The sequence below is a fragment of the Onychomys torridus genome, chromosome 4 (genome assembly GCF_903995425.1).
Source record: "Onychomys torridus chromosome 4, mOncTor1.1, whole genome shotgun sequence".
NCBI lineage: Eukaryota > Metazoa > Chordata > Mammalia > Rodentia > Cricetidae > Onychomys > Onychomys torridus.
This window is the reverse complement of record NC_050446.1, coordinates 54,532,776-54,558,836: the sequence shown is the minus strand read 5'-3', so window position 1 is coordinate 54,558,836 and position 26,061 is coordinate 54,532,776. Positions and strand designations below refer to the sequence as shown.

Genomic DNA, 26,061 nt, shown 5'->3' with positions numbered 1-26,061 from the left:
CATGGAGGAGTAAGTTGACCATCTCTTTGTTTAAACTGAACTCTGTGAAAGCTCACTGGTATGGCATTCTGAATTACACAGCAGCTCAAGTACAACTTTGAGTCATTTCTCTTGAGCCTTTGTAGCATGGGAAATCACCAGGCATGTGAGTGGCCAGAAATACAGAACCTTTTATGTATTATGTAATGACAGTGTTTGCTACATACAAGGATCCACTGTCAGAGTTAAGATATTCCATGTCACTAAGAGACACACACACAGGCATCTCCCAGTAACAAATTAGCAACAAAACTTCCAGAAAGAGTGAACTTTAACGATTATTCTTTCTACTCTGTAACATGAATCTTAAAGAGTCTTATTAATAAAACCAAACCCAAGGCCAGTTATTGGGGTGAATGCTGGAAGATCAGAGAAGCAGAACAAGCCACAGCTATCTCACCTTGCTAGTTCCTCAGGTGATCCTGTTTCCTCAGGCTGGAAGCTTCTGAATCCTCCTCCACATGAATCTCAGCTGAACTGTGTTGCTCCAAAGCCTAACTAACTACATGCTTTTTCCTCTTTAGTTCCTGGTCCTCACGCCTTATATACCTTTTTCTTTCTGTCCCCACTCGCTGGGATTAAAGGCGTGGGTCACCCTGCTTAGCTGTTTCTAAAGTGGCCTTGAACTCAGAGATCTGTCTCCCAAGTGCTGGGATTAAAGGTGTGTACCATCACCGCCCAACTTCTGTTATGGCTTACTCTTCCCATTTTCTAGCCACCATTTCTGGCTCTGTTCTAGTGGCTGTCTGTTCTCTGACCCCAGATATGTTTATTTCGGGGAACACACAATATTTCAGGGAACACAATACCCACCACACTACTCAGAACAGCTTAACGATGGTCTGTCAAGCCAGGCATGCTAACTCACACCTATAATTTGGCACAGGGGAGGTTGAGGTCAGGGGATTGCCGTGAGTTTAAGCCTAATTTGGGCTGCATTCTGAGTTCCAGACTAGTCTGGGCTATAGAGTGGGACACTATTCAAAAATAAACAAACAAACAAACAAACAAGTAAATAAAAGTAAAACAGGGGAAGAGATGGAGAGAGAGCAATACAATGACTCTTAATGACATTCCAGTGTGTGTGTGTGGGGGGGGGGTGTTGGGGGTGTGTATATACACAAACTCACAGATCATTGCCTGGCTCAGCCATCATCAGAGAAGCTTCCTCTGGCAGCAGATGGGGACAAATAAAGAGATCCATAACCATCCATTATGGAAAGAGTGAGAGACCTTGGAACATGCAGCCCTAAAAGGGATGTCTCTGACAAATCCCTCCCCTTAGGGCTCAGAGAACCCTGCAGAAGAGGAGGTTAAAAGAGTGTAAGAGGCAGAGGGGATGGAGGAACCCAAACAAGGCACTCTAGATCACCATATGGAAGCTCATATAAATTCAGAGATGAGGTAGTATGCACAGTCTGCATCAGGTCCTCTGCGTATATAGTATACCTTCCAGTTTAGTGTTTTTAATGGGATTCCTGAGTGTGTCAATGAGTGGGTTTCTGGGTCTTGTGCCTTCTCTTTTCCTTCTGTTTATTGGTCTTGTCAACTCCAACATGTTTTTGTTTTATCTTACTATGTTTTATTTTACTATTAAAAAAAAAACCCTTTAATCTCTAGGAATACTAAAACCTAAAAGCAAATTAGTTTAAGAGTCTTCTGTATTTTCTTTTGATCCTGCAAAATGAGATTGTAGAAGAACTACCAGAAAACGCAGACTTTTACAAACTATTCCTTCAGAATAGATGAAGAATATGTTTTCCGTACTGCAAGCCATCCTCTTTGTGGATGGAATAAACATGCTTTTGGCTCTCAGAGCCCTTACAGGACTCAGTGGAAGAGATCAAGCTGTATTCATTTACTTCTTCCTTGACAGCCCTACACATGTATATAATGAATTTCAGTCAGTTTCACCCATTACCCTCTCCCATCCCCTCCTCTCTCCCACTGAAACACTTCTTCCCAAGAAGCCCTCTTTGTACTTTGATGTCTCTGTTTTTGAAGTAACTTTAGAGAGAGGTTGGTCTTCAGTAATGAAGCTGTCGCTTTTCAATGTGTCATTTCATGAATATTTGAAGTGTAATGAGACTCTTTTGTCACTGTTTTTCCCCATATGTCTGATATTAAGAAAGAAGGGGATGAAAAAGAATAGTTATTCTTTGTGTACTACGGAAATTTGATAATGTCACACACAGTTAAAAGGCTGATGCTTACAGAAGGTCCTAAACCACAGGGTTTAGTAACTGAAGTCCTCTTTGCGGTAGTAAAGGGAAGGCAGGTGCAATTAATGACACGGCCCCTCCCCCCACCGCACCCGTGCTGACCGGTAATCTCTTATGTATTTTCAGAGTGTTTTGTTTACATCCTGTTCAAACAAGCTACAACTTGAAAAGGGGGCAGAACCGGGCTTTCAAGAAGTTACTCAATTAAGGGGGGGGGGGGTGTGCATATTAAGAGCGGACAGAATCAAAAAAAGAGAAAAGGCAGGGGCACTTCTCCGAGACACTTGTGCAGGCCGCTGCCTTCTGGACTCCAGAAGCTCTAGACGCATCCTGCGCCCCATGATACATGGTCCCAGCATCCTTTGCGGTGTTCCTTTGCCAGGGTCAGTGTGAAGGGAGAACCCTGCCTAAGCTTGAAGCTTGACTCATAAGGGTGAACAGCAGCTGACTTTCTAAGGATCTGGGGTTCTTCATCCGTGTGGGAGAAGTCATCAGGGAGAAGGCATGCGCTAACCCCTCTGGGTATCCTAGCCTAGAGTAAGGCTCCGAGAAGTGAGGCCGCTATATAGTGTATGGCTCATCTAGAGAAAGGAACTCCGAAGCAGACAGCCATGCAGGATGACACTGATGTCATAGGCCAAGAGGAAGCTCCTGGATACTGAGGCGCGAGAAGGCCAGAAAGGCAGAGGAGAGCCCAAGGTTGGACACTGAGCAGGAAACAGACCTTGTTTGTTTGTTTGTTTCCCATACCTTCTGATTTTGCTTTCACCCTCCAGACAGCAGTTAGTTTGTACCGTCTCACATTCCAACTTTAAAACAATGTCCCTCTCATCTTTGACTCATGTCCCCATGCAGACCAGAACATCATCAGAGACACAATAGGACTCCAGAACTGTTTATTGAATGGAATATATATATATATCCTGGCTTCTAATTCTGTTTAGTAGGAATGGACTTACTGAACTGTGTAGATAATCTGTGCTTACCAGATTTCTTAAGGACATTATTAGTATAAATCAATGATTGGTTTAAAGGTGAAATTACCTTAAGAACAGCATGAATAAAAGAAAGTCTCCTATAATTCTTGAACAATATTCCCACTTACTAGGGTAGCACCTGGGCTATTCCTAGACCCAGCCTTCCTCCATAGCTAAATTATTTAAAGACATGGGATATAGCTTCAATTGCAGCCTCTTGAGAAGTGTTGGGGTGGCCAGACAAATTTGTGATTCTATTGAAGTCCCATCTAGAAAATCATCTTGCGTCTAAAATGTAATCCAGCACCTGCCCACACAGCACTGGAGATGCTGTCTATCTCAGTGGAGGGCAGCGGGCTACCTTTCTGTGTCAGAGTGTCTCCATAGTCGTCTGTTCCCATGTGATTGCTCACCCCAAGCAGTGGCAGATGACTTGGGAAAGTGACAGTCTATACATGTACATATACATATACATACATATACATATACGTGTACGTATACATTCATACAAGTTTGTGGCCCTCATGATCTTGGCGACTATACCAAAGAGATGTTTGTTCCCATTTTGATGTAATAGATGGGGTGATCAGGCCAGCTTCATTAGTTCATCTTGGAGCACTGCTGTCAATAGTTAATTCACCCATCCATAACCTCCAGTGGCCTCCTGGGTTCCTGCTGCCAGCCACTACCCCATCTTCCGTGTCTACTACCTACCACTTAATTGCACTAATACGTTCTGCTTTTCATTTCCGTGTAGTTTTGCGTTGGACATACTGCAAAGCGCTCCTCTTGGCTGCTGTAGTTAGCGAGCTTTTCAGGCTTCTCCACCTACATGGGCAGGGAGGTAGGTCACTAGGACATGCAAATACGTGTGAATATGCATATTCTTCTCAAAGCACCAGATGATTACTTCTAACTTTTACTTTTTTTAGAAAAGAAGAGGCTTATTTGGGACCAATAAATTCTGCCAGGTAAGGGATTCTGGTAGCTGGAGCAGTATGGCAGGAATTTATTTATTTTTCCTTTTATGAGCTTTGTTATGATTATTTCCCAGCAAATCACAATTTTTCCCTCTCCACAGACTTTTTTGTGTAAACAGACATGGCATGCGCTAAATTGATATAACTAAGTAACAAGCATTTGGTCATATAAAACTTACATATAACACTTAATAAATTGTTGAAAGCACTCATTTTTAACAATTAAATGTCTATGAACTGCCAATTAAATCTTTAAAAATATTGCTTTGGTATATAATTGCAATTCTTCCAATAATTTCCCTTAACTTTCTATATATGAAATTATTACATACATATGTAAGTTTTTATTCGGTAAATTTAACAGCTTGACATTTTAGGGTTTATGGGAATGTCTTTATTAATCTAGGATCCATTATTCATTCTGGAAATCACTGAATGAATAATAAAAGAGCTACCACTGTCGTGTGACTTCCTGGGGAGATGTAAAGAAACATCTGCTCAGCCAGTTGCTGAGGGATGGATTCTGTCCAAGTCTATTGTCCCAGTTCCGTCAATGAGTTTATTGAGGTTATTTACAGGAGTGCGCACAACTCAAAGGTAGCCAAAGTACCAGAAAGCCTTATGGGCAACATACAGGCGTCTCTGCCACTGAGGAGTCCTACCCACAGCATGCACAACTCATATAAACTGCGCTACTGGGGATCCCCACGGGCAATTTGCAAGCAGCTTCATGACCAAAGTGACCCCCACAGTACACTGCTTACTGCTATGTAAACTCAGGGGAAGGAGAGACCTCATAAAGGGCAGGTTGAAGGCTCCTGAGCCCCATAAGTGCCATGAGCCTTGTGGGCTTTCTCTCCCTCCAGTGGGGATCTCAGCTGCTGAGTCAATGTGGTGATGATCACATTCAACCCAGCTTCACCACAACTATTGATTTACTCGACAGATCTCATGACTACAGAGAATGACCATCCATTACAGAAAAAAAAAAAAAAGGCAATTAGTAGTAATTCTTTTCATCTAACTTAGAACATTGCAGGAAGACATAAAACAAAATTTCAGAATATTACCACTTTCTACTTTTTTTTTTCCACACTTTCTACTTCTTAAAAATCTGAAAACTCTTTTTATGATGCTGCAAATCTAACTCTTGCCCATATGGTTTGGGCATTGAAGGTCGGATGTCAGTACCCGGCACTTGTTTCAAGGGATCAGACAGACTGGCAGCTAGAGCATCTATACCCTTTTATATTTTTCTTTTAATTAAATCATGTCTGACAATAATATTTGCATAAAAAATTTAATTGTAGCTGGTTTAGACTTTCTGTTGCTGAGACAAATGCCAGAGGAAACAACTTAAGGGGTGGGGGTGGGGGGACATGCTTAGTTACTTTTCACCCATGTGACTAAAATACAAAAGAAAACACAACCTAAAAAGAGTAACTTTATCCTAGATCACAGTCTCGGAGGGTTTTGCCAACAGTCTGTGGCTCTGTCTGTTCTGGGCCCGTGATGAGGCAGAACGCTGTGGTGCTGGGATGACGTGGCTGCATGGCAGATAAGAAGCAGGGTCTGAGGGAGGGACTGGGGGCCAGGGCTCCCCTTCAGCAGCATGTGCTCCTCCAGGTAGGCCTGAGCTCTTCCAGGTCCCACCATCTGTCCTCTACCACACCAGTGAAAGACGGAACACCGAGCCCGAGTGGGACGTTTTCTATTCAAGCCATAGGGGGAGAGATTTCTTTGGGTTCCAGTCTGTTACGGCATGGATGGCCTGATGACCTAAGCAGCCGCCATCCTGATGGGCAGAGGAAATAACTGAGCCTTGTGCTGGAGGGTTTCCTCCCTCTTGTCCTCGAGCTCCACCATGGTCCCCCAGCCTATTGGGCAGTGCCACTTGTGTTAGGATGTGTCATTCCCCCCTCCCCCCAACGTCCTCACCCCTCTCCCACATCCCACTCAGCTGATCCTTCTAGAAATGGCCTCACAGATACACCCAGGGGAGTACTTACCTCAATCCACACTGGCACTCAGGATTTACCATCAAAATAAACATCTATGAGAAAGATAAAAGAGATTTAGACAAGAGGAAAACATGGGTATTTTCTGAAAAATTCATGTAAGGAATTGTCATTTTTCCATAGAAAATACAGTACTTTTTCTAATGCTCATTTTTTTTATTATTAGAGAACCCTTTCTTTCCCATGCTTTACACATTCAATTACTGATACCAACAACAATGAATGCTGTAATAAGTATAATCTTTCTGTTAGATACATTCCTATAGTTGATGACTTTATTAGCTAATCTCTTATTCTTTAATTAATTCATTCATTTTACATCCCAACCACAGTTTTCCCTCCCTCCTCTCCTCCCAGCCTCTCCTCTCCACTCCCCCTCTGTATCCCCAATCTACTCCTCCTTGGTTTCTATTCAGGAAAGGGCAGGCCTCCCATGGATATCAACAAAACATGGCATATCAAGTTGTGGTCAGACTAAGCACCTCCCCATGCATTGAGGCTGGGCAGGGCAACCCAGTATGAGGAGTAGGGTCCCCAAAGCCAGCCAAAGATTCAGGGACAGCCCCTGCTCCCACCATTGGAAGTCCCACAAGAAGGACAAGCTGCACAATAGAGAGAGGTAAGATTTTGATATGGCTAGCTGTGTGTCATTCAAATGAAGGCAGCAAGTCAGGAAACAAGGAGGCCATTAAAACTGCTGTCTCAACTGAATTGACTTAGTGAGGAAATCTATGATCTTCCACACTACAGGAGCCAAATCCGGTGCCAGTGTCTTGCGGGGACCTCCTTAACATGCTTTGGGAAGCAGGTGGCTGGGAACTTGTCTGCCTCTATATTTGGAGGGTTCAGCCATGACTTACCCTAAGGTATGGAGAATAGGAAGCGATGTTTTCAGTCTGGTGTGGTACAGATGTCAGATTTGAGCACGATACAGTTTTATTAGGAATTCACTGAAAAAGAATTTAGGGGGAACAGTTCTATTCAAGGATTGTGTTGGATCCACCCCTAATTATCTTGTTTTAATAAAAATTTTAAGCTAGAATATCTTAGGTTCATATTTTGGGTGTGCTCCATAGTTAAAACCAGGAGACATGCATTTACCTTAAACAATGGAAGTTTGTATTTTACAGATTAATTTTTAATATATTTTTAAATGAGTGATATGAAAAAAATGTGCATTCTAGCTATGGTTTAGTGAATATTATTATTTATGCTTTTGAAAGCACCTTGACACAAAGATAAAGTACTAGTGTCGACATACCGCAAAGATGAGCCAAGTGCCATTCAGGAGCTAATGTTTGGTAGATGACTGTACAATTTTGCCCTTTGTATTTCACACGTTACCGGTTAGGAAGTATTTTACACAGTCTGAGAAGAAAAACTCGTGATAAAAGGCTCTTTTGTCAACTTTGAAAATTTGGGGATTTTTAAGACTGCCAATTTTAAGTCAGTCTGTTCTTTTTTTTTTTTTTTTCTTCCTGAGATGGTTTCTCTGTGTAGCTTTGTGCCTGTTTCCTGGAACTCACTTGGTAGCCCAGGCTGGCCTCGAACTCCTAGAGATCCTCCTGGCTCTGCCTCCCGAGTGCTGATATTAAAGGCGTGCGCCACCACTGCCTGGCCAGTCTGTTCTATTTTTAAGTCTAATACAAATTGATATGCTAATACATCAATATCCCTAGGAGCCATCAGAAAGTATTTAGATATATACATCTGCAAATAAAATAAATACCTAATGTTTTCTTTGCTGACTTTTGGGGATTTTCTTTTCTCACTGGTGGCTTTTTGGTTTGTTTGTTTGTTTGTTTAGCTTGATTGGTTTGTCTAATTCTCATGCAATAAAATTCAAGGACTGTCGAGGTAGGACAGTGGTAACCCTTGCCTAGCATTCACAAGGCTCTTAGGTTGGGATGTGAGACCCTGTCTGCCACTCCAGAGCACGTACACTCAAACCATCACCTCGTTCCTTTACTATCACCTCTCCCAACAATTGAACTGCAGCAAAAAGGAGGCTGATTCTAATGACTTTGCATTTTTATTTTTGGAGAATCTCATGTGTGAATACACTGTATTTACCTAGTTCTACCTCCCCCCTCACCAACCTCTCTAGAGCTCCCTATCCCCTTCTCAGATTCATTACCTCCTCTTCTATAATTATCATTGTTTTATATATATATACACATACATACATACATACATATCACATTATTGTTGTTAATGTGACATTTATAACAATAACTGCCTTCTTTCTTGCTGTATGTAAGTTCTCCTAAGTGCTAATTTTATACTTTCTTGATTTATACTCATGATCAGGGATGGTATTTATCTCTTCTCTCTCAGATGTCATCCACTAACTAATCCAATGTTAAACTCAGAGCTTGGGAGATTTCCTAGCTGGTGGTGTCAGTTGACCTGTCCTTGCTCGAGTCCCACCTGTTGATGAGTAATTCACTGCTCATCATCCGCATTGTTTTGTGAACTGCCAGTTGTCTGATGTTAATGCTGGGGATTAATTTCCGGGCTACACGAGAGAACCATCACAGTCTCTTTTATCTGCTGTGCAGATAGAATTGTCTCTTTTTCAAAGTGTGATGGCTCTACCACCATGCGTTTTTCTGTGCCTGAACACTTTCATTACTGTGTGTTTTCCCTAATATGTATTTTTTTTCATATGGGAGCCAAAAGGAATCGCAGGCTATAAATCAAAACCTTGCTTGATCAATATTTAAACAAGGGTTGCATATTAACCAATCTCTTACATGCATCTGAGTGTTCATTTGTAATATACTTTCCAGTACAGTGAATTTCAATCCATAGGACATGAAAGCTAATAAATTATTTTAAAATAAAGATACACACGTTCTCTTCTGTAATAAGAGCCTGACATTTACAGCTTTGCCATAAATCAAAACTTAAGAAGTTAAATATATCTGTAGTGACTGTCACCGAGATCATTCGAGACCATGCTGAGCATTATCGCTTCCTACAAAGGCAACATTAACAATTTAATTCTAACCTGAATGAGTGGATCTTTGATTTTCTTGTAGTATGATTCTTTAAAATGTCCCAAGCATCCTTTCATCGATAGTAGGTTGCTAGGGATGTGGTGATACTCTTGTGGTCCTTTGTATGTTATGACTTCAAACAGGTTTCTTATTCTTAAATCCCGGAGACAACATTACTGATGAGTGAGATTCTTTGATAGCCTCATTTGGGAACTAAGAGTTAAAACCTTCAGGGGTAGTTCTGCTCCTCTTCTTTGCCCACGTTGCTGTCTTTCCTTTGAAGATAATTTTGACCTTTTGTTTCCCATCCTTTGCTCTTCAGATGGACCCTGTGCAGAAAGCAGTCATCAACCACACGTTTGGAGTCTCCATTCCCCCAAAGAAGAAACAAGTGATTTCTTGTAACGTCTGTCAGCTTCGTTTTAACTCGGATGTGAGTATCACTTTTTTATCGCTCTCTGAAGTGTGTTGATTATGCTGGTGCTGCTGGGCCTGAATAGCTTCATATTTTCGTGCTCTGTGGCATCTCAGCCTGGTTCCTCCTGACAGCTCACTGGCTCCAGTGTGTCCAATTGCCAAGTGACTTAGAGTCAGTGTTTCAAATGTGAACAGTAGGACAAGTGATTGATCATAAAAATTAAGATGTTCTCTTGTTTTATACTTGATTCCACTGATTCTATTTGCTTGTCAAAAATACTTTAAAATTAGAAAATATGAAAAAAATTGAGTGAATGCCAAAAATGTTATTTTTGACAAGAACGATCACATTTCAGGCATTTATTCAATCTTACTAAATAGCTCAAAGACTAGTGTATTATACAAGTATGTTTCCATTTCATATAAATACAGGAAAAAAAATTTATTACTAGACAACACAGCCATTTTGATAAAAAGAGATACCAAAGAAGGTAAAATCTAAGTAGATTTTTAAATGCATAAAAATTAATAACAGTGGAAATCTGGTAATAATTCAACTACCAGATAAAACCAGTTTCCAGTGCAGATGGGATCTAAAGACTGTATATTGGATGTGGGATTTCCCAAGTTTCTGGACTCAAAAAGCCATTTTTGCAAAGAGCATACCACAGATTTAAATGTGTTTTTAGAAATACAAAAATAACAGACATCCTTCTTCATATATAACATGATGTGACATTTTCGTAATTCTACACAGTAAGCACAGTGAAATTGCCCTCACTGGAAAAGAAGTTGGTCAGGATCTGAACAATCATATTTAATGTGATTTCCACCAGATGCATGTTTGGTACCTCATAAGATTCCATACTGAAGAATTTAAATACACCTAAATAAACAGAGGAACATAGATGATAATTCCTTTGACACCTCAGTATTACTGAGATAGCAATTCTTCTCAGACTGTAAAGATAGCAGAATGAATATCAAATTCTCCAAACCTTTTCTTTTTGTTTAAAAAAAAAAATCACCCACTTCTTAGAATACACATAGGAAAGAAGGAGAAATCCCTAGAGGCATAAATTTTGAAGATTTATACTTCCTAATTTCAGTACTTACTACAAACCTACAGTTATCAAGGTACATTGAAAAGTCACTCCATCTTGGGGCTGGAGAGATGGCTCAGCAGTGAAAACTACTAGCTCCTTTTACAGAGGACTTGGGTTCCATTCCCAGTTTCAGGGGGACTGGCGCCCTCTTCTAGTCGCCATGGGTACAGCACACACATAAAGGTAAATAAACCTTCTTAAAAATCTCATCCATTTTAACTCCTCAAGCCTTACCTGTCATTCCTAGTTATTATCAACACTTAGTACTTTTTGTGTAACCTTCCAGAGGTTTTTTTTTTTTTTTTGAACTATATCTAAATGTGAATGTGTTTTTCTTTTTCTTACATATAGAATAACAAACTTTTCTCTACCTTTGTTGTTGTTTGTTTGTTTGTTTGGTGTTCATGTACCAAACATGCACTGTGTTCATATGTGTACACTTATATGTGTGCAGGCATGCATGCACATGTGTGACCAAGAGTGTGAAGGTCAGAAGTTGATGTCAGCTGCTTTTCTCAATCTCTCTCCCCCTTGTTTTCTTGTGACAGGTTCTCTCACAAAACCTGGAGCTCATCTTTTCAGCTTGATTGACTGGTCAATGAGCTCCAGGGATCTGATTTTCTGTCCCCAAAAGGTTGCTGCCCCACCTGGCTTTTAAATGGATGCTCAGGTCCTCGTGTGTGCATGGTAGACACTTTATCCATGGAGTCGTTGTTCTCACCTCTTGCCTTGTATTTCTTATATTATCATGGTTCACTGAGAAGCCATTCTGCCAATGTAGAGCACTCCTTGACCTTTTTATTTGCAAATGTGCTAGACAAAGATACTTATGTCCTAAGAACCTAGATCCTCATGATATGTTGCCTTATATCACAAAGGGGAAGTAAGTTAACAGATGGAGTTAAAGGTGGTAATCACCTGTCTCTAAAATAGAAAGAATATCAATCACTATCCTGTGTGCCCAGTGTATAAGGCTCCTTGAAAAGGGAGGAAAAAGGCAGAAGAAGCAGTCATTAATGATTCATTGATTGCCCGTTGATGGCTTTGAATTTAAAGGAATGTGCACAAAGCCAAGGAATATTCACAGGTTTAGAAGTCAGTCTTAATAATACCTTCGTTTTAGACCAGAGAAATGTGCATCCCATTTCTGGTGCCCAACTGTACGATAATAAATTTGTGTTGCTTTTAACTAATGATAGTTTCCTCTAAAAGCAGTAGAAAACTGCACCACCAGTCTCTGTGTGCATGTCCCTAGTCTGTTTACTTAGTGCCCACTAGTAGTTTGTGTTGTGTGTACATGTCCCATGGTTATTTGTGCAGTGCCTTCAGGTGATCATGTAGTTGTTTCCCACTTAGGAGTATTGCATGTATTTTCATAGTCAGTATACAACAGAACTGGGACATAAATGCAGGTGTCTTGCCTCTAAATCTGCAGGCGTGCCTATAGTACTATTTCCTATAATTTGGCTTTTGTCTAAGGAATAATTGAACCCCTTCTAGATGATGATGGAACATTCCAAAGAAGTAGCTTTTGCCAGCAAGTGATATGTGACTGTCTTGGATCTGTCCTTAAACAAGAAAGCTAGAACACATTGCAGATCTTCTACTCAGTTCTCAATTGTATGTACAACACTGCATTTGGAGTCTTGGAGGGACAGGCATGGTAACACACACCTTTAATCTTACACTCAAGAGGAAGAGGTAGAGGTGGGCAGATCTCTGAGGGTTTAAGGCTAGCCTGGTCCACACAGTGAGTTCAGGACAAACAAGCTACATAGATATTTTGCTACTCGGAAAAAAAAAAAAAAGTTCTTGACCGTGGATTTAAGTTCTGGTTCTGAACTTGGGAAATGACACCAATGCTGTTGACCTTAGTTTTCTCTTTTATGATGGGAAAATGGACCACTCCAGATCTGTGGTTAGAAATAATCCCCATGGTATCACCATCAGCAGAAGAGGAGATAAACACATCTGCCATGCTGACAGGACAGCTAAGACCTCAGAATGATGCTGACTACTGCGTCATGGAAGCCAGGTGTGATAGCACACCCTGCAATCCCAGCACATAGAAGGCAGAGGTGGGAGAGCCAGGAGTTGATGGCTACCCTTGGCTATGGAGCAAGTGTGAGGCCTGGACAACATGAGACCCTGTCTGAAAAACAAAATAGAAAACAAAATCTGTCCCATGGGTGCTTTGAGGGGAGGTGTGAGAATTTCCCTCTACAGATTGCTCACACCTTTGGTGTGCGCTCACCATCATCCATTTTTTTTCTGAGTATAACTAATATGGACAAGGACAGCTGCATATGTGTTAGCCGATGACCACCAGCTTCCTGCCACTACTCAGTAGCCCTGTGGAGAATAAAGAAAGATATGAGATTTCCGAGTCATGCTTAGATTCTGGGCAACAAAACCACAAAATCTGGATAGTGGATTCAGAAATGTGACATATATGTGTTCCCAGTGTTTAGTAATGGTGCTATAATCTGCATAACTGAGCTATCTAACTGAGCATTTTTTATTGGGGGAGAGAGTTTATTATTTTATAATTACCCTATTTACATTTTAATGCAAGAATTAAGAAGATGCTCATCCTTATTTCCTTTAATAACATTTCTAAATCAGCCCGAGACTGAATTGGCTTCCCTCTTCAGTGTAGAAAATATGTTTATTGAAAGATCTGGAAGGCAAATTTGCACAGTAAACAGACTGCTCTCCACGGTTCCCTATAACACACATAAAACATACCAGGGTAGGCCTGGTGCAGTAAAACTCAGAGCGACCTAGTTTCAGTGTTGTGCAGCCTGGCTTTGTCCAGCTTGTACCGTCTCAATAGAACTCCATTGTGGAAAGCAAAAGGCTACAGCTTTATTTACACAATGAAGCCTTATGTAAATGAGCAAGATTAATCACAAACATTTCCCAAGTGAACCTTTACAAATTGACACCATTAACTTTGCCAGGGGCAGGCACTGCAGTCCAGGAAGAATACACTCTCCAAAAGAGTCCTGGACCTTTGCACAAATATGTGCAGACGCCGAATCCTGCTTTCTCTTCATCTTTTTTTTTTTTTTCCAAATCCCAACCTAGGGTAAACCAAATGAGGTTGTCATGAGCCCCCACGTTCCTTTGTTCATTGATAAATGAGTGCACACTGTAGGGTGATCATAAATTGATGAGCCTGAGTAGGACTCTTTACCTATCAGCTGGAAAGTGCCATCTCCAATCAGGAGAGTGAGCTAATGTACACTTCAAATACCTTGAGGCAAACATTCTCTTCTTTTTTATGGCTAGGTCATAAGTTGGGAGATCACAAATAATTTCTAATTTACATATTAATTTCAATTCCTTGGAGTCCAGCCATACAAGGATCAAGGAAATAGACATGGAGTTTACTAAGATGAGAGCAGGGTAACTTGGTTTTCCTCCACATTTAGAAACAGAGATGACGTCACCACCACCACCATCATCATCATCATCATCATCATCTCACCACAGTTCACCTTAAACAATCCTCATCTCACCTGGGGCCCCGTGCTTTGTAGGGAAACAGGAACAAGAGCACAGTGATCTGACTGACTTTTACAGACTCTAGTTCAGGAATAGGCCCCCAAATGGTGAAATTCATCAGTAAGGCCACAAGTTAAGAAGCGTGAGATAATATCCCCTGAGGCTAATGTCATAGGCTTTCATTACTTGCGTGGCGCCAAACCATCTGATTTGCAAAATCTACAGTATTATGAATGCTACCATAGTCCTCATTCTCTTCATAAGATTTGACTTTCTGTAGTGAGTTTTGTTGGCATTGTCCTGTCTGGGTTATGGTACAGGCTTTGGTTTAGCTGATATCTCTGGATTTTAGCTCCTCTGTCCTTCTTGCTACACTTAATGCCTTCCTGTCTGGGCATGTCAAGAGATGACTTCATGCCATTTCATTGATTGACCTCAGAATATTATAGATGGGCAGGAAACTAAAGGTTTGCTTCAAAGAGAAAAATGGTAGGGTGACCAGCCATTTGTGTGAACATTTTTTAGGGTGACCTCACTCTCCTATTCTTGACTATCAACCTCTGAAATTTTGAAAATCGCCGTCATTCAGAGATCAGCCGCAATTCCCAGGACCGCAGTTAGCAGGCAATTGGTACTTCTGCGAGTCCTGGCACCCTCGTTCTGCTTCTCTGTCATCTTACTACCTTCATTTTGCCCAGATTGTGTCCTCTGGTCTTTCTGCCTGTGCCCACCTCCTTGCTCCCTTCGAAGTCTTATTCTGACCTCCTGATTTCTTTGGCAGTTAAAATCTCACAGTGCAAACTCTCTTGTCTTTTTGTAAACAAACTTCATCCACCAGGTGACATTTAAGATGCTTTCCTGCTGTGTCTGCTAGCTGGCATTCTCTGCGGCCCACCCAGCGGCCCACCCAGCAGAATCCTCTGCAGCCCTGAGGTTGGCTACAAAGCCACAGCTCTGGTCCCACATAAATGGTCTTCCCACATACTGTTGGTGGACCGTCCCCCCTCCATCCCTTGGCCACCAGCCCTGACTGTCCCTTTCTACCAGCTGCCCTGTGACACCACGTCCCTGCACTTGCTGCCCTACCTAGGAAATCGGATCACCCAAGAACCTGGAACCTTGTTAGGCAGCACCGTAGGCAATGGTTTTAAGCACAACTGCTACAGGCCGTTGGCTGCAAGGCTTGTCTGAAACTCTGGCACCATTTAGTATTATTCTAGGGAATTCTGCAATGTGCTATTGACATCTTTGAGCTATCTTTTATCTCTAAAATAAGTCGTCCCTCGTTCTTCTCCGTGTTCTCTTCCAAACCATTACGTTTCTTCTTTCCTTCTACACTTCATCTCTTCTACGTCTCCAACACCGTTTCCTTTTCCTTTTTCCTTCCTCTGACATAATAGCCACAAATGCACTGCTTCCCACATCTTCCTTCAGCATTGGTAATGTTTTTATTGAGCTTTTTTGCCTCAAGCAGATGCTTTGCTTTCAATTTAGAAAATTCATCTTTTAATATTTGACTCTCCCCGACATAAGGTCACTGTCACATGAATCCAACCTACATCTATACATGAATTAAGGGTAGGCTTTAACTGTTCCCTACCTCATCTATGTGCATCTAACCACTGTCAGCCACCTATACACATCCAGTCTATTGCTCTTGAAAGCCCTTGGGATAAATAGCTACTCCTCTATGGTTTCATTTATGTAATTGCATATGAATTGTATAAAGTATAATATAAATATTAAATATATAAAATATACTATAAATGTAAAGCCTCCTATTTTCAGGGGACCCACAAGGATTGTTTGTATATCTCTCCCTCCTAAAAATTCTTGCATGTATTGAAAACATAGACCATTTTCCTTGACTTTCTTCCCTAAACAATACAGCATGAGAATTGTTATACAGAATTCATATTTTAATGATGTTATCGACACTCTAGAGATGATTTGAAAAGAATACAGGCAGATATATGCAAATGCCAGGAAATTTTATATAAGGAACTTCAGCACTCAGGAAGCTGCTGGAATGGTCCCTCACAAACATGAGGAACAGCCACACATATATTCACGGATAAGTTATACATGTTTAAGAGCACTGGTACCCAGTCTATTAGCTTTTATGGTGATATTTTATTTGTACTGAAATGTTATTTTATTTATATGTTAATAAATAAAGTTATCTGGGGGTCAGAGCTAATAGCAAGCCATAGCAGAAGTCTGGCAGTGGTAGCACACACCCTTAATCCTGATCACATGACAGGCAGGTCTCCGCATGTTCAAGGACACCACCAGCATGGAGACACACGCCTTTAATCTCAATACCAACCATAGAAGACCTGGAGGTCTGTATAGACAGAAAGTGATGAGGAGGTCATGTGGTTGGGTTTACAACCAATGAGAAGGCAAAACAGAAAGACAATAAAAAGACAGATACGCAGGAAGCAGGCCTCTTTCTGAGGGGAAGGACAGCAGCAGCGAAGGGTAAGAAGGCGGTTTTAAGTCTCAGCTCTTAGCTACTGCTCTGACCTCTTGGGCTTTTAACTCTGCATTTGGCTCTGTGTTTCTTATTTAATAAGACCATTGCATCTACGAGCTTTCACTTGTGCTAACATGGTTCCTATTTAAAAAAAAAAAAATGAGTCATGAAAGTTGCTGCTCACTGAAATGTGAGTCTCTGATGCATTGGAGAAGGTCGGCCTTCAACTGAACTTTGCAGCAGGTGATTAAATATGGAGATGCTACAGGGACTGTGCTCTCATTGCTGACCCAGGGACTTCCATGCTTATTGTAAAATTTACGTCTGCTATTAAGCTATACGAATTATTAGAAAAATTCATATTGTAAGTTTGAAACCCAACCAGTCCTGTCAAGAACAAAGGTATAATGCCCCAAAACAGAAGGAATCAATAGCTCCCAATGAAAACTTAGAAAGTGATAGCCAGCTTTTGTCAAACATTTTACATTTTTTCCCATAAATAAGACTATTTATATTGATTCTTAGGTTCTGAGGGTAGCGAAGCAGATAGGAGGTAATTAAAAGCATAAATCTCCAGAGCCTGAGAAGGTAATTCTCTGTTTCTCAGACAGAGCTGACAAAATGATGAACATTTTTTGCTCCGACATGACAGAAATATAGCATGATTACATGGAACAGGGACACAGGGTGCTAAAAGTTTTCCTCAATAGCTTCCATTAAACAAAGCTCTTAAAAGTTCAGTCAGCTTTTTGAGGTACATAGTAGTTACTCATTAAATTCTCTAAAAGCCTGTTTCCATGGTAGCACTGTATGAGTACAGCAACCTCGTGGTCCCCAGCACTCCCTTCTACTTGAAATAGATATGTGGAGAATTCAGAACTGATTCTAGACTCAGGACCAGGGAGATGGCTTTCTCTGGTAAAGTACCTGCCATGCAAGCATGAGGACCAGAGTTTGATGCCTGTCTGTAACCCCAGTGCCAGGGGTCCTGAGACAGGTAGATGCCTGGAGCTCATTGGTCAGCAGCTTAGCTGAACCATGTTTTAAATTCAGTGAGTGACTCTGTCTCAAAATTAAACAAACAAACAAACAAATAAGGTGAAGGACAGTAGAGTAAGATAATATATGATGACCTCTGCACATACCTGCAAACATACATGCACAGGAGTAAGTACATAACACACACACACACACACACACACACACACACACACACACACACACACTCACTCATGCACGCACACTATATTTACCACCAAGAGAAAGAAAAGACTACATTAGAAAGAACAGTTTTGTTTTGGTTTTTAAGTGAGCATAATGATTTGTAGAGACTCATCAGACCCTATATTACACTGGTGAGAAAATCATGCAGTGTATATGAATGGGTATTTTTTCTTGCTTTTTTTTTTTTTTTTTTTTAAGCAGAGAGAGGCCTCACATGACATGGAACTCTAGCTCTCATCTATTTCCAGCCATGGTCAGCATGGTATGATCAGCCCAATAGTATGGTGTACAGAACATTAAAATGAAGGCACCCACACCCAGCCCTGCTCGTCAGGTCCATTCTCAAGAGAAAACCACTATTATCTCTACCTCACCGTCACCCCAGCTAACTCTGATCCAATTCCAGTAAGTGGTTGGCCAACCAGACATGAAAAACGGCTTTAAAGAATGCAAGGGGTACTACTTCTTATTTCTAAAATTCTTCTTTTAGTAACCCTTTTAATAAAAAAGCAAAAAAGCTTTTTGTTCTTAATTCCTTTACAGATTTTCCAAGTCATCTTCTTGTTGACTGTTCTTCACATAAAAGTTTCTGCGCCGCTTGGGACTTAGGAAAGACTGCTAAGACTGTGTTTTGCTTCTTCCCTGGATATAGATTTCTTCAGTTAAGACTGATTCTAGAATCGTTAACAATAAGGAAGGTTCCGCTTGGTTTTTGTGGCCTGGGATTTCAGCTACACGTTCATTCGATATAGAATTAAAGACAGGTAGAAACTCGAGGCGGAGCACCTGGAGGCTCGGTGTGATTAGCAGCGGGTCTAAAGCAGGTATCTGGGCTTTCTTCTAGGAAGCGTTTGGCTTCCCATAGCTTCTCTCCGCATGCATCGTTAGGCCGCAGACTGGAATTTTCACCATTCTCGAAAGAAATGGAAAGTATTACGTATGGATGACCCAAACAGAAGAAACAAAAACGAACAAACAAATGGGTTGGAAATTTGTACACTCCACTACTTGAGTAAGTGTAGGGACTCGAAACAGTGTAGAACATTCTGCAAGAGAGAGAGAGACATTTTAGCTAATTTTACCTCTGGGGCAGTTCTTTGAATAACATGGGAGAGTTTTTGTCCTGCAGGCCCCAGGACTTCAAATCTGGTGGCTGGATGGGGCGGCTGCAAAGCTGAAGGAACCTGACCATCCACGGCCTGCTTCCACCAGTTTCTAAAATACCAAGACTGCTGGCAAAACAGTGTGAAGAGTGAGACTGAGAGCCGTCTCTTCAAGGAGAGAAAAGCAGCTAAGAAAAGAAAAGAAAAAACAAAGACAGGCCCTGCCTCAAAAGGAAGGCCTAAGCAATTTCCTCACAGACTTGCTTATCTACCTGGAGGAAGGGGAGAGATAGGTAGGTAGATAGATAGATAGATAGATAGATAGATAGATAGATAGATAGATAGATAGATAGATAGATAGATGATAGATAGATAGACGATAGATAGATAGATGATAGATAGATAGATAGATAGATAGATAGATAGATAGATAGATAGATAGATATAGATAGACAGACAGACAGACAGGGAGTTGTTGATCTGTGTGATGCTAACTGAAGCATAATTCAGGGGGAACAGAACCTGTGGCTAGAATAATGTCAGGTGGAAAGCTGTTAGAAGGGGCAGCCTCCCTGTGAGGTGCTACACTAACACTCTCTGAACGTCATCTCTGTAGTTGCACGCAGGAGGTAAGGAAGGGCAGGCCTTGAGCGTGGTGGGGATTCGAGGAGAAGAAAACTGAAGAACTCTGTTGTTCTATAGCTAAGGCAGACGAGGCTCGGCCAAGCTTGGTGACAGGGGCTCTTGCCTTTCCTTCCACCACTCAGGAGGCAGAAGTAGGTGGATCTCTGTGATTTGGGGAGCTAGCCCCGTCTCTGTATGGAGCACCAGGCTAGCCAGACTGCTTAGTGAGACCCTGTTTCATAAAACAACAGCAACAACACAAAGCAAATAGGGTGTGTTACATACACGGTCTTTATGGACTTCGGATAGGCATCAGGGAATCCATGGCCTCACAAAATTCTGCAAGATATTTTGTATTGTCATATCTGAAGCCAGTCACTTAGACAAGTGAAGGATCTTTCTTCTCAGGGGCAGATTCTCCACATGTTACCAACATGATCCCATGTTCTAGCTCTTAATTGCTTTTAAGGACTAGTATTTCATCTTTCCTAAACTTTTTACTTTTTACCTTTCTTTTTTCTTCTTTCTTCCTCCCTCTCTTTTATTCTTTCCTTCTTTCTTTTTCTTTTTTCAGGGATGGTGATTTGGATTGAACTCCTACTAGGGTCTCATATTAGGCCAGTTCAGCTAAGTTGAATCATCATCAGTCAGCCCTCATGTGACTCTAAAAGCAAGCAAACAAAGCCCTCCCCCACCCCACCCCCCCCCCCCCCATTCTCTCTCTCTCTCTCTCTCTCTCTCTCTCTCTCTCTCTCTCTCTCTCTCTCTCACACACACACACACACACACACACACACACACACACACGCATGCACGCACGCACACTTTAGTTCTATGTTCTAGGGTTTGTGGAGAATATACCTGTTCACTGATTTGATGACTAGTCTGACAAGCAAGGACTCTGAGGAAGTCGTCACACTGTCAACATCTGGAGTTTGAGAATAGGATTCAGTGCTCACTGATTTGTGTTTTTCTAGCTGGTTGAACTGTGTGCATTTGTAGCTCTAACCGTGGTCACACACTAGAGGACATGGAAGTAGAGTGAGACGCACTGAGCAGGGTTTCACTTAGAGAGGTGAGCGGTGACAGGGACAAGAGGTGGAAGTGACTGGAATTCACTCTATACAAATAAGAAACTGTCAATGAATTTTCTTTTTTAATCAGAAAGTTAGGAGCTTATCACATGATCCCCTTTTCCCGAGTCAAGAAACTGTGAAGGAAGGAAGTAGTGGGTAAGGACGCTGGATAGCAGCCACCCACATCGTCCACATTATCACTGATGTGCAGTTTTATCCTCAGTGCATGGATTTCAATGTAACCTAATTTTCATGTCTGTAACTTCATCATTAACATTACAAATCAGAAATGTAAAAAGAGGATGTGGTTTAGCACTAATGAATAATAATTCTATTACACGATTGGCCAGATACTCCACATGCAGAGTGTTTGTAATGTTACTAGTGTAAAATAGGAGACAGGTATTTTCAACAACAGCAACAGCAAAAAAGTAGTGTCCCTCATGCTTAACACTGTCTTTTTCTTGTAAATGTAACAAAAATGAATTTCAATTTAGAATAAGATGGCAGCAAGGGAGGGAAAAGTAAATGACTTGTGCTTAATTACATACACGTTCATGAGCAAAAAAATAAAAACCTTGAAAACAAAAATTCCAAGTGGACACGTAAAATTTTAAAAGTTAAAGTGCTTCCAGATTTGTTTATCTGCCTTTAAAATCCCTGTGGTATGGTGTGTTCATGTCAGATCATCTGTTGCAATTTCACAATATGAGTGAAAGGCTTATAAATGTGAACAGTGTCTGAAATGACTTGGGGTGATTTCTCACCACTAGGAATTTACTCAGAGAATGATTACTTGTAGTGGGGTCAGTGTGGATTGGGAGTTTCATTCAGAATGACAAGTTCTCTGTATTAATTTACACAGAGCTAGTAAAACATAAGTAACAAAAATATGCTCATTCTATACACATGTACAAACACACACAAGCATGATTAAAATTTACTGGGTTGTACATCTCAGTCATAGAACACCTGCCCAACATGCCCCAGTACTGGGGAAGGGACTTTAAACATAAGAGGAACCACAGAGCCAGGCGGCGGTGGCACACACCTTTAATCCCAGCACTCAGGAGGCAGAGCCAGGCAGATCTCTCTGAGGCCAGCCTGGGCTACAGAGTGAGATCCAGGACAGGCACCAAAACCACACAGAGAAACCCTGTCTCAAAAAACAAAAACAAAAACAAACAAAAAAAGAGGAACCACAGAACTTATTAGAACTTAGGTCAGTGGTTCTCAACCTGGAGGTCGAATCACCCTTTCACTAGGGTCACCTAAGACCATCCTACATATTAAATATTTGCATAATGATTCATCCTAGTACCAAAATTTACTTATGAAGTAGCAATGAAATAATTTTATGGTTGAGGGTCACCACAACATGAGGAACTGTATTTAAGGGCCGCAGCATCGGGAAGGTTGAGATCCACTGACTCAGACCAACAATAGAAGAGTGTTGCCAAGGAAGGGTGTTGGATGCCTGTAGTCTACAATTAGAGCATGTGGGCTGGAGAGATGGCTCAGCAGTTAGGAGCACTTGCTGCTCTTCCAGAGGACCAAGGTTTGGTTCCCAGCACCCACGTGGTGGCTCACACTGTGCATAACTAGTTCTAGGGGACTCCATGCCATCTCTGCCCTCCCAAGACGTCAGGCACATACATGATACACATGAATACTCAGGTAAAGCATTCATACACATAAAATGGGATAAATACCCCCCCCCCCCCAATCACCATCATGTAGTGAAAATGCACAGCAGACAGGTTTTAGCCAGTTTTCTTGTTTAAGTTATCTGCCAATCATGTAAACCCTTTTCCTCTGAGGGGCATTGTGGGCCTTGCCTTCAGTGAGCCTGTGAAGACTGATGCCAGTCCATAGGAATGAATTCAGCTTCTGCTTTACACCCCACTTTTCTTTCATGGGAGAGATGCAGAGTGCTGACTTGAGATCCCAGGCTTCCTTTTCATCTTTGATCTATCTACTAAATACTCTCAGAAAACTCACTTACCCTGCCTGTTCGCCAAGCTCAGGGTGATTACTCCAGTTTTGCTCTGGAAAGAGATATCATTCTGAATTACAGGAGACACAGAATCCTTCTGTGTGGTGCTTTGGGATTTAATGTCATCATTTTCTGTCAACTTTTTCTTGTGCCATTTGGGAGGAACAGAAAAGACTAGATTCCAAAGGAACCATTAATGATTTGTTCAGAGTTTTGTATTGAAATGGTTTAAACCAACAAAATGCCCCACACGTATTTTTAACTGAAAATACCAGCAGTCACATTTTATGATTCTGTCTATACATTTGCACAGATGGTCAGAGAACAGAGTATTCATTAATATCTGTGAGTCGTGGGGAAATGATAGATCTCCACATTTGCAAAGTGCCACGATAGGATTACTGAGTTTACAGATGTAAAATTAAAAAACAAATAGATAGAAAAATCTAAAAACATTCATATTTGACATTTCTTTCCAGCAAGCAATTATTCCATTGAATAATCATCATTTACATGAATATCCATTTTTACAAATGTGACAAACTCTTATTAATTTGCATGATATTAACTAGGGATCTCTGATAAGTCAGGTATGTATGAAGTGTATCTTTGCTTGTTCCAAATTCTTACTTTAAAGATAGCGCACTAATTCTTACTTTAAAGAGTCTCACAAACGGGATCAAAGCCTAACAACTGGGAACCAGCACAGACAGCTTCTCAAGCCCACTTAATAATGCGCTGGAACAGAAGCAGCGGCATCATCTCAGTGACTCTTACATGGTTTTAACAAATTACTTCATCTCGGCAGCTAACAGTCTTTCTAAAAACAACTTTCTTTCCTTTTACTGCCCACCCCCACCCTCCCCCCAGCTAACAGCATCTCTTTAAAAATGTTCTGGGTCTTGGACTTTCATACAATCACTACTGAAATGTTCCCCAGTTTACAGCCCTTTATTAACATCTTATGCCAATCCCCCTTTTAAAGAGAACTAGTAATTGTGTTACTTATTGAACACTTTGTTTAAACAAGATAATGCCACCTAACTAACATCCTCACCACTCAGATTCCTGGCCGGCGGTGCCAGTCACCTTGCCAGTCTCAAGCTCAGTTCTTGCCTCCGGCCCTTGTTGTTTCCGGATTCCAGCCTGAGTGACTTTGACTTCTCTAAACATACCCCCACACTCCCGCCCTCAGCCCCTCCCACTCCAGACCTAGTTCTTATTCCTCTGTCAAGTCTCACTTGTAGTATTTCTCTCTCACAGTACTTTTTCAGCGTTTGGGAGACTAAATTATTAGCCCCGCCCCCACTGGCTTTATTAAATGGGTCACAATTTGGAAACGTGTTTATCTAACCATTGATAGCGGCAGAAGGAGGACAGAGGCTGGATCTGCTCTGCCCACTGCCCTCTCTCTGGTGCCTAGCTCAGTGCACAGGAATGGTACTAAAGGGATCAAGGTCCTAAAGCCATGCTCAAGGGTAAAAAATGAACTCAACATGACCATAAAGCTGTAGTTCCCGACCTTCCTAATGCTGCGACCCTTTAATAACAGCTCCTCATGTTGTGATGACCCCTCACCATAAAATTATCTTGTTATTACTTCATAACTGTAATTTTGCTATTGTTATGGATCATAATGTAAATATTGGATATTCAGGATATCTGATATGTGACCCCATACCCTCCAGGGGGTGCGACCCATAGGTTGAGAACTTATGCCTTAAAGACTACCCCGCCAAAAAAACTTACTTTCACTTCAGGCTACCTTTTAGCATCATAGCAAAAGGGGAGGGTCTGTCTAGCTTTGAACCCTCTCTGAGGGCTGTTTTGAGTTAGGCTGAGGACTTCCGTCATTGATCTGCAGGGTACTGATGAAAAGCCTCTTCATCTTTGGTTTGAATCCAGGACCTTCCATTTGTGATGCTGTGATTGAGCAATATTAACAGTCCAGAGTTCTCTGGGAGTTCCCTGGCTCCATGGGGCTTTATGAGGTGAAATGAGGTGCTGCACAGAACGTGCTTAGAGCTGTGCCTGGTGCATGGCAAGCAATATTAGCAGCTGCGCGTCTGTGTTTTTACTTTTGAGTTCAGGAGGCTGTGTCGGGGCCCTTATGTTTACAGGTTTTCTGGATACCGTGTCTCCTTTCTGGCTGTGTGCTCTTGGACGCATCTAAGTGACGGCGGTAAGGTGTCTGTGTCTTTTGAGGCAGCTACCAGCCCTTTATTTACACAGACGCAGCTACCACTCAGCTTTTGGTGCAACATTGCCAACTTACTTCCAGGACGAGATGACCTCAGACTCCATTATTTTCCAGTTATTTAATAAAGCTGATTTAAATGGCAGAAAAGTGCTTTAGCACGTCAGGAGCTGCCACACTCCCCAAAGCCAACGGTTGTTCCTGGAGAGGTGGGGTCTTAAGTTCTCTCCTCTTGGACATTTCCCCTTTGTCCTCTTCTCTGCTCCATCCTGCTTTCCTGGTGACCCTTCCTCTGTGCTGACTGATGAGCTTCCTCCCACATGTCTGATGTCACTGTGTTCTCAAGACTCTTTCCTCAGATAGATTTTCTCCCTGCTGTACATAACTGTTTTCTTGAGATTCTTTCCTCAAATAGATTTCCTTCCTCATCCATCTCCAAAGATTCATCCATCATCTTGTCGGCCAGTTCTCAAATAGTTGTCTCCACTCCAGCTGCCTTTCTCAGCTAGCAATTGTTGAATCTCCCCAGTGTGTACCCCAGGAGCAGCTTAGAGAGACACCCAAACAAAATCCTCATTTCCTCCTGAGACATTTCCCATCCACCATCGCTGTACATTGTTGTTATTTGTTTTTGCCATTTTCTCTGCCATTTGACTGTGAAAATTTTAAAGTGGTCTCTGTTTTTCCATCCCCTGCCCTTACTTGAGTTATATTTTGACATAATAAAAATTATATATTCATTCACGTATCCATGTAATAAATATCTATCAGGTGTCTGCTATGTTTCAGGTAATGTGTTAAGTGCAAGATACAAAATCAAGAACAAATATCTTACAGGCACGAGCTATAATAGATGCTGTGGTCTGGTGGAAGAAGACAAGATGAATCAGATGGTCATAGGAATTCATAAATAAATTTGAAATGGGGGAGGATTTTTGGAAAATATCATACAGAGTCAGGAAGTGGGGCTGCACTAGCAGTTGGTGGACGTTACTTTGGAAGAATCCGAAGTTAGTACACAACCTAGTAGGGGATCTCCAAAGACTTCTTCAGGAAGAACAGGAATTAACTAGGAACAGACACAGGGTAGC

The 26,061-nt window shown here is 41.5% G+C and overlaps 1 protein-coding gene across 5 annotated transcripts in view; it reads left to right on the top strand.

Moving 5' to 3' along the window:
* Window positions 1-26,061, top strand: part of Znf385b (zinc finger protein 385B) — a 391,103-nt gene that overhangs the window by 312,428 nt on the left and 52,614 nt on the right. For all 5 annotated transcript variants that reach the window (XM_036186187.1, XM_036186184.1, XM_036186183.1 and 2 more), the window contains one exon: window positions 9,561-9,671. In XM_036186187.1, coding sequence (XP_036042080.1) covers window positions 9,561-9,671 — 111 coding nt within the window. The remainder of the gene's footprint in view (window positions 1-9,560; window positions 9,672-26,061) is intronic.